General features: G+C 40.6%; 3 protein-coding genes and 1 pseudogene across 4 annotated transcripts; 2 read left to right on the forward strand and 2 right to left on the reverse strand.

The window, feature by feature from the left end:
* Window positions 1–750: 750 nt before the first annotated feature.
* Window positions 751–2,080, reverse strand: LOC107474119 (uncharacterized). Its single transcript, XM_016093710.1, has 2 exons — window positions 1,878–2,080; window positions 751–1,750 (listed from the first exon to the last, which is right to left on the reverse strand). Exons 1-2 carry the CDS (start codon window positions 2,078–2,080, stop codon window positions 751–753), a joined length of 1,203 nt encoding a protein of 400 aa, XP_015949196.1.
* Window positions 2,081–4,734: 2,654 nt separating this feature from the next.
* LOC107474109 (uncharacterized) lies at window positions 4,735–6,999 on the forward strand. Its single transcript, XM_016093698.3, has 2 exons — window positions 4,735–4,795; window positions 6,047–6,999. The coding sequence occupies exon 2, from the start codon at window positions 6,140–6,142 to the stop codon at window positions 6,926–6,928; it is 789 nt and encodes a 262-aa protein (XP_015949184.1). The 5' UTR covers window positions 4,735–4,795; window positions 6,047–6,139; the 3' UTR covers window positions 6,929–6,999.
* Window positions 7,000–7,505: 506 nt separating this feature from the next.
* Window positions 7,506–12,207, forward strand: LOC107474110 (pentatricopeptide repeat-containing protein ELI1, chloroplastic). 2 transcript variants are annotated; one of them, XM_052257367.1, is made up of 4 exons: window positions 7,506–9,991; window positions 10,112–10,211; window positions 10,329–10,377; window positions 12,149–12,207. In XM_052257367.1, the coding sequence occupies exon 1, from the start codon at window positions 7,577–7,579 to the stop codon at window positions 9,518–9,520; it is 1,944 nt and encodes a 647-aa protein (XP_052113327.1). In that variant the 5' UTR covers window positions 7,506–7,576; the 3' UTR covers window positions 9,521–9,991; window positions 10,112–10,211; window positions 10,329–10,377; window positions 12,149–12,207. The 2 variants fall into 2 exon arrangements, with proteins under 2 accessions (XP_052113327.1, XP_052113326.1); XM_052257366.1 differs by having other exon boundaries at window positions 7,506–10,211.
* Window positions 11,030–11,538, reverse strand: LOC110278168 (GDP-fucose transporter 1-like; annotated as a pseudogene).

Genomic DNA, 12,207 nt, shown 5'->3' on the forward strand with positions numbered 1-12,207 from the left:
ACATGCTTTGTTGAGGTCAGAGTAGTCTACGCACATTCTCCACTTGCTGTTGTGCTTTTTTACCAGAACTACATTCGAGAGCCATGTCGAATAGTCTACTTCTCGTATAAAACCTGCTTCTAGGAGGCTGGCCGTCTGCTTGGCCACCTCCTTTGCCCTTTCCGCCGACATTTTTCTCCTCCGTTGGGCTACTAGACGCGCTTCCGCCTTGACGGCTAAATGATGCGACATAATTTTTGGGTCTATGCCCGGCATGTCGGCCGGTGTCCAGGCGAACAAGTCCCTATTGGCTCTTATCATTTCGACCAAGGGCTCCTTCAACTCATGCGGGAGGTTCCTGTTGATGAACGTGAATTTTTCCTCCGTGTCGCCGATGATGCATTTTTCTCTGGGTTTGTCGTCTACTCTGGCATCTAGGTCGGCTAGGAACACGCCGGACGCCTCCTTGGACTTCTTTCTTAGGGAGAGGCTGGCATTGTCACAAGCGACCGCCGTCTCAAGGTCTCCTCTTACGGATCCTATAGATCTGTCATCGGTAACGAATTTCATGACTAGTAGCTTTGTGTTGATTATGGCCTCGAAATCGTTGATCGTCTTCCTTCCCAAGATGATATTATAGGCGGTGGAGTCTCGGAGGATCACGAACTCGGCCATCGCTGATCTTCGGCCCTGGGATGGTCCCACTGAGATTGGCAGGGATATTACTCCGTCTGGTTTGATGAAATGGTCGCCCAAACCAATGATCCCGTGTTAGTGAGTCGTCAAATCGGCGTCCCTTAGTCCCAGTGCGTCGAATACATTGCGAAACATGATGTTCAAGTCCGCCCCCGTGTCAACAAGGATGCATTTGACGAGACCGGTTCCCACTCTGGCCGTGATGACCATGGGTGGATTTTCCGGGGCGTCGTCGAACCATTGGTCTTCCGGGCCGAAAGAAATGGATGGAGGCTTCTTAGAGTTTCGCATCGACGAGGAGGAGATCGACAATATCTTTGCGTCTTTCTTGTGTGCCGATCTGGATCTTGGTGCGGCATTTTTGGCCGTCACCACGTTTATCACAGTGAGGCCGTGATTTCCGTCTTCTGGCTCTTGTCGCTGCTTTGCTGAACGGGTTTTGCCTTCTTCGTCTTGGTCGCGATAACGTCTCCTTGGCTCCCTGATTAGGTGGGATAATGCTGCTAGTTTACCTTCCCTTATCGCTTGTTCTAGTGCATCTTTTAGGTCAAAACAGTCCTGCGTTAGGTAACCGTAGCCTTTGTGGTAATCGCAATAGAGGTTTTTGTTCCCCCCAGTGCGGTCCTTGAGTGGTCGGGGCTTCGGCAGGATTCCTTTCTCGGCTATTTGTTGGTAAACTTCCACGATGGGAAGAGTGAGCGGAGTGTAGTTGGTGAATTTCCCGACTCGGGGGTATGTCCTTGGTGCCTTGTTTGGCGCCTCTTCCCTGGTTTGTTCCTTTAGCCTTTCCCCGTTGCCCTGTTGCCGGGGTTGATTGTAGCTGGACTGCCGTTTGTTGGCAGCCACAACTCGGCTGACTTCCTCGTCATTTATGTACTCTTTGGCTACCGTCTGGATCTCGTGCATCGTCCAAACCGGTTTCGTGGTAAGATGTTTTCGGAAGTTCTCGTTGAGGAGGCCGTTCGTCAGGCAAAGACTGGCCACCGAATCGGTTAGGCCATCGATTTCCAAGCATTCATCGTTGAACCGATCTAGGTAACCGATCCAGGTACCTCCTGGTCGGCTCTCCTTGTCTCTGGGTTACCCCCAGAAGGTTGATCGGGTGCTTTGCCTTTGCTATTCGTGTTGTAAATTGGGCCAGGAATGCACGGCTGATGTCTGAGAAACTGTAGATGGATCCCTGCGGGAGGCCGTTAAACCACCTGATCGCGGGTCCCGCTAAGGTTACTGGGAAGGCACGGCATCTTACCTCGTCCCCTACTCCCTCCAGATTCATCCTGGCCTCGAAGGCCGTGAGGTGTTCTAGAGGGTCTTGAGTTCCGTCGTACCTCATGTCCGTCGGTTTGTCGAAGTGTTTCGACAACCGGACTTCGAGGATAGATCGGTGGAATGGGGTGGCGCCCATTATCACAGGTTGTCGTGTTCTCTCGGATCTCCTCTCCCCGTCTTCGCGACCTCTTGCCGCTCGGCGGGTTAACCTGCCCCGGGAGTAGATGATCGTGTCATTTCGTCTTCTCGGGATCGGAGACTCCTCGCGTGTGCTCTCCGCTTCCGTTCGGGATGCGGAGGTACGTCGCGGGCGGCTTCGGTGGGAGTCTCCCTCTTCGCTTTCGGGGATGGGGTGTAGCTGGGATCGGTGGTTCGTCCGTCCCGCTCCTGGTCGGCCAACTGTCGTTGTAGGTTCTGGACCCTATGGTGTAGCTCCTGCATTATTATGGCGCTGTCGCCGCCCGTTCCCCCGAAGGGTCGTGTCCTCGTGTGCTGTTCTGTGTGTTGTCGGGGGGACCTCCGCCGCCCCCGTAGTGAGGCGACGGAGGCTGCCCCCTCCGTTTCGGCTCCTCGGGCTTGGTCTCCGGGACCCAGCGCGACTTCCATTTAAGCGTGGTCCCCACAGACGGCGCCAATGTTCGTGATGAGGGCTTCCGGATGGTCCGGGTGGTTCGTTGGAGGAGATGAGGACGCTTCGGTCGGGTCACACTGAGTATGGGGGTGCCGAGCAGCCGAGCTCTTGTCGCGTGAGGGAGAGGGGGTGCCACCTGCAAAGACACTCTGACGCTCTAGTCAGCTAGTGTGCAGGCGGGAAAATGGTTAGGTGGGAAAAATGTGACGTACCTTGGAGGAAGGGCTGTCCTTCCCCTTATATATTGTGTCAGACGTGGGCCCTGTGAGGGCAAGCCCACTTTCTCCAAGGCGTTTCCTCACAGCTGCGGATGAGCTGTTTACGACGCGTGTCAGAGTCGGTTTGGGAGCGCTTCGCCCAACCGTCTGGGTCGGATAGCGCTCAAGTCGGGTCGACCCGCAGGAGTTTGGGCCAGGCCGTTACATATAGCACTATAGAAAATATAAAATCAACTATATATATAAGAGATACCAATTTTTTTTAAAATAGTATAATAAGACAATAATTTATTTTATATTGATACCATATAAAATTAATTGTTAATTTAATAAAAAATTAAATAACTAAAATTGACATTTAATAAAAATATAATTTTGTAATTTTAAACTATTAAAAATATATTTTAAAAATAAACCAACTAAATATATTTTTATTATTTTCGATACTTAAAAATTAATCTACTTTTTACAAATCAATTACATTTTTTTTAAATTAAAAATAAAAACAAAAAACAAAAAAATTTTCACAAACCAATCCCTAGCTAAGCAATCCAGAAGAACTTAGGAAGACAAGTGGTAACGAGAACCTTATGGTATGATGACCAAAAAAGAAAATAAAAGAAAGCTATGGTCTCATAACCGAAACCAAAAGGTCAACATGCTGATTTAGGTGACATTACGGATTTGTCATTTTGGAACCGAAATCGTTGAAATTTTTGCACACAAACAAAATGTTGGTTACATTTTTTGAGGGCATGCTGGTTCTACTTCCTATAGGCGGTAGTACATATACACTTGACTTGGCCTTAGTGCTTACATGTGTCAACAAAATTAAGAACTTGGTAACATGATGATTGTCTGATTGTATAATAAATCCATAGCTCCTAAAAGTAGGCCACAAGCCGTTGTAATATATTGAACAACAACGAGAACAACAACAATAATAAACAATAGTACAATACTGAATTGGGGAGTGCTAGGGAAACAATGATTATCTTGAACAACATAAATAACCACCAATCAAATATAAGTACACTACACTCTAATTTAATATTACTCATTAAATTTACTCTTTTAACTCTATTAATTCACATTATTCACACATTATTCAAGAATGTTATTAGTTACTCATATTTTTCCTACTAAATTTGGTTGTACAGCATCAAAATTGTTAAAAATTGAAACTTTATTTTTATATTAAAAAATGGGGTAAAAATATTTTATATTTAATTATTTGTAAAAATTATTCTCGTATCAATGTATATATAAAAAATTATTTACCAAAATAACTATTTACATAAAATACATATTAAAATATAAAAATACATATTAACAAAATAAAAGATAATTTTAAATAGATTTTAGGTTGTCTACGATATCCCTTAGTCCGACAGGTTAATAACTAATTCGTCGCGGATAGGAGTTCTATTTAAAGGTTTATTGCTGGCTAATAAATTATTATATACACAAGCCAAGATTTAAATTTTTGACACTTAATTAAATAGATTAATAAACTAATTATTAAACCAATTCAAATTGATTATTTTAAAATAGATTTAGTAACTTTAATTAAAGAATCAATTTACATACTTTAAAGTCTTAAAAAGCTCTACATATAAACCAAAACCAAAGTTTAAGAAGGAAATTACATATCAATGATAAATGGGGAACATTATCCCTATAATCAGGGGAGGGGCTACGATGATACAATGAACTGCCGGTGAATTAGAATATAAAATTATAAACTCTTGATTGCATGAATCTTACTATTTTTACTTTTGCATTGAAAGCAACTTTAACAATTGACAATTAACAATGGAAATATATTTGAGGTTGTCTCTATATAAGTTCCCAGAAGCTTGTTTTAGAACTAACTAGTAGCTCCAAATTACATATATTAAGTACAACCGACCATATCATTTCATATTTATCATTCAACCTCAAAGCTCAAGGAATGCATTAACAGATAGATACCAAGCCTTATTTGTGTTCTAATTACAAGGTGAATGGTTCATCTGTTTCTCTTTCTCAGGGATCTTTTTTATTTACCCTTAATTAATTTATTTTCTTTTCAAAATAAATATAGCTTCATCTAGTTGGTTTGCAATGAATGTTTCACAGACACCTTGTTCTCTATGCATGCTAGGAGTTTTCTTCAATTAATTACTGGTCATAAATATTTCTCTATAATTTGAGGCTTGATCTTGGTATGGAAAGAACAATACTAGATGTTATGTGAAATGATCTAATTTTAATTTATGTTTTGAAATAACAGAAGTTAATGATCTCTACAAGTTGTACTTAGGGAAAAGAAGTAAGAACTTTTAACCATGCTACCTTTTTAATAAAGTTGTAGCAATTTATTTTGCATCTTTCGTTAGTTTTACTGTGATGCCACTTGCTCAATCCTATATAATGTAGACATCCCAGCCCAATGGAATATATAAAATATGTACATATATCATTATTCTTTTAACTTAAAATTAAACAACGTAGGTTGTCAAAGATGGAATGGATAAGAATGTGTTCTTTAACCAGCAATTCCTTCCTCCTCGAAATATGCAAGCTGAATGAAATTGTTTCTGAAATTCTAGTTTTGTTACGTTGTCTTGTGTGCCTTGTAAGATTAATATGGTCACTAAAACTCAACTTTACATTATTCGCAGGTTTATAACATGTTAACCATAACCCTATTCACCGTTAATTCCCAAGTATCCGACCCTACCTGCAGATAATAAAAAAAAATGCAATATTCAATAATCTGATGAGATCTTAAGGTTATAATTTAGTATTTATATATCACTAAACAATTTTAACTTTTACATAAACAAAAATTTTAAACTTCTAATTGAAGATCTTGATTTGGTGATTAAAGACTTTATATATCAACTAAAGGTTCTTGGTTCTTCAACACTCAGCACATTTTTTATATACAGATTCTCTCAATGGTGTGCATATATTTGTTCATTTATTAAGGTGTGATTGTAATACTTCTTAATTTTTGTAGTTTATTTATTGTCTAAAAAAATTACTTAAATAAATCAAGAGATTGAGAAAGGAAAAAATTTCTTTAGGAAGATAGCCTACGAAAAAGAACATATGCAAATCATGATTCTGAATTAGTCGCTCTGCCCAACAAAACTCAGAAATATCACAACTAGAGACCACAGAATCATAAACAAAAAATGAAAATGAAAATGAAAATTGAATAATATCTAAAACCGAAATTTTATTTTTCAACTTTGAATAACAGCAACAGATAGGTTTCAAAATTGGTTACCAAAAGATGAATCCACTGTTGACAGGGCATTGAAGAGATTATCAAGCACAAGCTCTCACCAAGAATATGGAAGCTATTGAAGAGCTAAGCAAATATGAGGAGACCATCAAACATTTATTCAAGCTTTTAAACAAAGTTTGCCAAGAAAGAGATGAAGCAAGATACCAACTTCAATCAATACTAAAAAGTTCCCAACCAAGTAACACCTCTTACACAAGCCATCACTTTTCACAATCATCAATGGAAATTACTAAAAAACCATATTTGAGCAACAAAGCATTATTCTCATATTGTTCAAATGAGAAGCTTCCTTCTACTTGTGATTCCTCACATCATGCTAGAACAAAAAAAGAACCAAGCAAGTTGGCATTATTTCCAAACCATGAAAACAGAACCACTACTATAGAAAAGGGTGTTTCAAAATGTGATTTTGATCATAGTGCTTCACTTGTGATTGATGAACTTGTTTCGGGGAAGCCTTTGCCTCAAAAGGGTAGGTTGCTAAGAAGTGTAGCAGAAGCTGGACCTTTGCTTCAGACACTTCTTATTGCTCCTCTTCCGAAGTGGCAAAACCCTCCTCCTTCTCCTCCTTCTTCTTCTTCTTATCCTCCATCTTGCATTGTAAATGATGATAAGGATAATAACAGTGTTGGTGATCAAAGTGCAAGTGTTATTCCAACCTCTTTGAGTTTGGCATTTCCTGGGAATTACAGTGGAGCTTCTTTGCATAATAATGCATCATCAGAGTTTGAGTTACTAGTGAAGAATGAGCCAATTTCATGGGTGGATCATAAGGATTCAAGTATTTTCCACAATAATCATATGTTAATTGGAAAGAAGAGAAAGCTTATATGATGCTATGGTGATCCTATTTGTATGATTTGTATCATAATGTATCATAATTTTCTTAACTCCTTATGTAAAATATAGGTGTTTGCTCTAGTGCATAAAGTTTGGTGCCTAATTTGTGTTTGTGTTTATAGAGACTAGTGTTGGCTAGCTTATGAGTGGCTTCAAAATGTTGTGTATCATGCAAAATTATAAAAGAAATAGGAAAATACATGGATTCACTTTTTCTTTAAATAAGTTGGAGTCTTGGTGAGGTATATTTTGATATCATCAAATCAGATAAAGAAAATAAATAAATTAAAAGAGTTATCAAAATAATTTTGAAGATTATTTGAAAAAGATGATTGAACTCAAGCAGGAGTTACACTAGAGATCATTAAATATAGATAATTCGATTATAAGTCTAACTGAAAATGATTAATGTACTAATACTGGATCAACAAAGAAGTTTAGGAAAACAATAATCCAATATATTAGGTATTATTGAAACAAAAGTTCAATGGATAACCTGGTAAAAGATTTAGGCATTTAGCAGAGGCCAGCAACATCAGAAACAATAAATGATACTACTAATAAATAAAAATAAGAATCTATATTTTTTATATTAATTTTTTTTTTTAATTTTCTGCAAACATCAATCTTATCTTACAAAGGATGCCCTCAACCTTCCTTTTCAGCACACCACAACCACCACCACAACACTCCACACCCAAACTTCCAACCACCACCACCGCCGCCTCCGCCGTCGCGCCAGCGACCACTCACTTACCGAACGCAGACAAGTTCGCACTCCTAATCGACAACGTCAAGTCGGTCCACCACCTCCTGGAAATTCACGCTGCCGTCCTCCGCCGTGGCCTGGAGCGCCACCTCCCCATTCTCCCCTTCAAACTCCAGCGATCGTACTCCTCCCTCGGCCACCTCCATCACTCCCTCTCCGTCTTCAACCTCACTCCAAACCCCACCGTGTTCTCATGGACCGCGATTATCTACGCTCACGCCCACCGTGGTCTCTTCCACCATTCCCTCACCCTCTACTCCCAAATGCTCCAAACCTCCGTGCAACCCAACAACTTCACCCTCTCTTCACTACTCAAAGGGTTACCCCTCGAACCCGCCATGGCCCTCCACTGCCACGTCGTCAAGTTCGGTTTCTGCGACGACTTGTATATCACAACGTGCCTGGTTGACGCTTACGCTCGCGGGGGTGATATTGTTTCCGCGCAGAAGCTGTTCGACGAAATGCCTGAGAGAAGCTTGGTGTCTCTCACAGCTATGATCACTTGCTACGCAAAGCACGGGAAGCTCGCTAAGGCACGGAAGGTGTTTGATGAAATGGAGGAGGAAAGAGATGTGGTTTGTTGGAATGTTATGATTGATGGGTACACTCAGCATGGGTTACCCAATGAGGCTTTGTTGCTGTTTAGGAAGATGCTTGGTGAGAAGAAGAAAAGTTACAGTAAGGTTAGGCCTAATGAGGTTACTGTGTTGGCGGTGTTATCTTCTTGTGGGCAACTTGGTGCACTTGAGTCTGGTAGGTGGGTGCATTCTTACATTGAGAACAATGGGATTGGGGTTAATGTTCAAGTGGGTACTGCTTTGGTTGATATGTATTGTAAATGTGGTAGCTTAGAGGATGCGCGCAAGGTTTTTGATGGGATTTCTTGTAAGGATGTGGTGGCTTGGAACTCCATGATTATGGGGTATGCCATTCATGGGTTTTGCGAAGAGGCTTTTCGGTTGTTTGATGAGATGCGAGGAATGGGAGTTTTGCCAACTGATATTACCTTCATTGCGGTTTTGAGTGCCTGTGGGCATTCTGGTTTGGTTGCCAAAGGATGGGAGGTTTTCGATTTGATGAAGAACAGATATGGGATTGAACCGAAGATTGAACATTATGGGTGTATGGTGAATCTTCTTGGCCGAGCTGGGCACCTTCAAGAGGCCTTTGACCTTGTAAGGGGCATGAAGATTGATCCTGATCCTGTTTTGTGGGGAACTCTTCTTTGGGCTTGTAGGCTTCATAACAATGCTTCACTGGGAGAGGAAGTTGTGGAGTTCCTTGTGAGCCACAACTTGGCAAATTCGGCGACTTATGTACTCCTTTCCAACATGTATGCTGCTGCTGGGAACTGGGAAGGTGTTGCAAATATAAGGTTACTGATGAAACAGTATGGAGTTGAGAAGGAACCTGGTTGTAGCTCAATTGAGGTTAACAACAGGGTACATGAGTTTCTTGCTGGCGATTTAAGACACCCAAAGAGCAAGGAGATATACTTGATGTTGGAGGAGATGAATTGTTGCCTCAAGGCCAAGGGTTATACACCAAAGACAGATATCATTTTGCATGATCTAGCGGAGGAACAAAAGGAGCAGTCCCTGGAAGTTCATAGTGAGAAACTAGCTTTGGCATTTGGACTAATTAGTACTCGTCCAGGAACCCCAATCAAGATTGTGAAGAACCTTAGGGTGTGTTTGGATTGTCATGCTGTGATGAAGATGATGTCTAAGATCACTGGGCGTAAAATTGTAATGAGGGACCGGAATCGTTTCCACCACTTTGAGAATGGTTCATGTTCATGTGGGGATTATTGGTGAACTTAATTCGTTAATCATGAAGTAAAATTCCTTTCATATGGGGAAAGTACAACCGGTGTTAAATTTCATTAGTAGATACTGAGATGTATGTTGTATACTATTAACAAATTACTCACACCACTGTTACTCGAACCTCTACCAATCTTGGTTATTAAGATAATGAATTTGTCAAGATCCAAGTGCATTTTCTGTTCGCTACATATCTATATCATCTATATTCCTCTCTGATGTAGTTTTAGCTCTCTAGAACATGACAAGCTCCCTTGACAGTACCAACACCAGCGCCACGATCAACACAAGCACAACTTCGATTAATTATACCACTCCAAACAGTTCAGTTACTGGGGTTAATTCTTCCAAGCTGTTATGGATTCAGTGGAACCTGGAGTTGGTGGTGTACCTAATCGTTTTCTTGGAATTACACCTGCTTATTTGTGGCAAACACAACATCAACATATGACATTATATGTGGTATGCTATTTAGCAAAATGTGAACATCAGCTTCTAAGAAAGGACCTGCTATGATAGCTTATATTTTGAAGTGATTCAGTTGGTCATGTTTTCCTTGTTGACACATGAAACACTTTTTAGGATATGACAGAATATCGCATGTCCCTCTCACGTGAGGTAGAGGCCCACTTTAAACTGAAATGCGATAGATCGTGCAATGCCTTTGTTTTGGATGACAATGGTAAGTTTGACCAGCATATGACTGATCTTATATAGGCAATTGAGGTTAACTGATAATTTTTTCTGTGGTTTGGCATTTGATTTTCTTGCTAGCTGATTTCCTTTTTTCCTGACTCAGATTCTTCATCATCAGGAGTTCAAAGTTCACGTTCTTGGCTTATAGAAAGGTCTGAGCTCATTCAATTACCTTAATCTTAATTGTTTTAGTGGTTGGCAAGTTGTATTGATTTTTACACAAAAACCATTAATTGTTTTTCATTGGATAAAGAAATGTTGTTATAAATTGGACCTACATGTATATTCAAACCCTTGTTTGAATCATATGACATTTAAGTCAGGACATGCTGTTTTTTTCTTTTTTTTGAATAAACTACCATTTGTACCAATGAAAGATGGGTTTTGTGTGATAAAAATACCAAAGCTCTAATTTTTTGTTGACCTTTTAATAAAATTCCTAAATTACCCTCATCTTTTATCTTCTTCCTCAAATTCCAAACTTTCTCAACTTTCACCACCACCACCACCAACATCTTCCCTGATTATCACTGCCTCCCCTACCCCTCTCCACTGTCACCACCCACCATCGACACCACCAGCACCACCATCATCATCTCTTACCACCATCATCTCTTTTTTTGTGGGATCAAACAAGCACCCAGAACCTGATCTCAGAGCATCGAAAACCTCAAAGATTCTCACAGGTAAGAAACTAGAACAAGGGCGCAATCATGAGAGACAACAAATTGTTGTACAAAACAAAACTCCAAGTGTTCAACCCTAAATTCATGACTATGTGCTTGATGTCTCACAGGTAAGAAACTAGAACAAGGGCGCAATCATGAGAGACAACAAATTGTTGTACAAAACAAAACTCCAAGTGTTCAACCCTAAATTCATGACTATGTGCTTGATGTAAACCATCTCAGTGGTGATTGTGACAAGATAAGCAAAAGCCAAAGAATAAGCATGTAAAAGCAGAATAAGTGGCGACATACCCCGGCACCGACGAGGATATGGAGAAAAATGTGAGCTTGGAAGGGCAAGGCTACTGGCGGAAGACGGTGTCCACAAGGGCGACGAGGAGAGGGGTGAGAGGTGAAGATGGCGAGGAAGAAGACGAGTGCGGCCGAGAAGAAATGCTTGGCAGTGTGGATAGTGAAGGGATAGTGGTGGAGGAACCCTAATTTGCCGAGAAGGTAGACTCCGAGAGCGGAAGTGAGGTATTGGAGTGCGGTTAAGAGGCCGGGGTAGTTGAATCGGGTGATGGCGTACTTGATGATGGTGAGGAGACTGGAGCAGAGTGCGTAACCGACCACAAGGAAAGGGGATTATGTGGAGAGGGGGAGGGGAGGCAGTAGTAATCAGGAAGGTGTTGGTGGTGGTGAGGGTTGCGAAAGCTTGGAATTTGGGGAAGAAGATAAAATGTGAGGGTAATTTGGGAATTTTATTAAAAAATAACAAAAATTTAGGGGTTTTGATACTTTTGTCACACGGAACCCATCTTTCATAGGTATAACGTTAGTTTTTTTATTTGATGGGTACTTTTGCCAGCGTTCGCAAAGTCCATTTTATGTAATGATTGTGTTAATAGAAATGATCAATGCTCAATATTTGTTTTATCTCTGTTTGTCTGAGTAACAAGTATCAATGTTATGCAAGTCTTGGTTTATTTAGCACTACAAAGATGGAGGATTTTTTTCCCCTTAAAAAGTAATCTATTTCATTTAGGTTTCTAGGTGATCGATCACATAGCTTATCTTTGCCATTACTTATGTCTTATGCCAACCAGCACCATTTGAGCTTTGAATGAAATTTCTAATATGAAGTGAGCAACATATCATTGATTTGCTGATTGCATGCTTCAGTATTTGTAAGTTCCATACTGTACATATATCCATGATTACGACTCCACGCTCGTCATATTACTTCTTTTTCCAGGGTCAAGCTGTTGATTGAGGAGAATGAAAGAGCCCACTGATTTATTACTCAGTTTGAGT

Source organism: Arachis duranensis, chromosome 2 (assembly GCF_000817695.3).
Source record: "Arachis duranensis cultivar V14167 chromosome 2, aradu.V14167.gnm2.J7QH, whole genome shotgun sequence".
In the NCBI taxonomy this organism is placed as follows: Eukaryota; Viridiplantae; Streptophyta; class Magnoliopsida; order Fabales; family Fabaceae; genus Arachis; species Arachis duranensis.

Excerpts from the sequence above, each read along its gene's own strand:
- LOC107474119 (XM_016093710.1), bottom strand. The coding sequence starts at position 2,080 with ATGGGCGCCACCCCATTCCACCGATCTATCCTCGAAGTCCGGTTGTCG. Across the intron at positions 1,751-1,877 it reads TTAGCGGGACCCGCGATCAG|AGACAAGGAGAGCCGACCAG; the intron begins GTGGTTTAACGG and ends GGGGTAACCCAG.
- LOC107474109 (XM_016093698.3), top strand. The coding sequence starts at position 6,140 with ATGGAAGCTATTGAAGAGCTAAGCAAATATGAGGAGACCATCAAACAT.
- LOC107474110 (XM_052257366.1), top strand. The coding sequence starts at position 7,577 with ATGCCCTCAACCTTCCTTTTCAGCACACCACAACCACCACCACAACAC.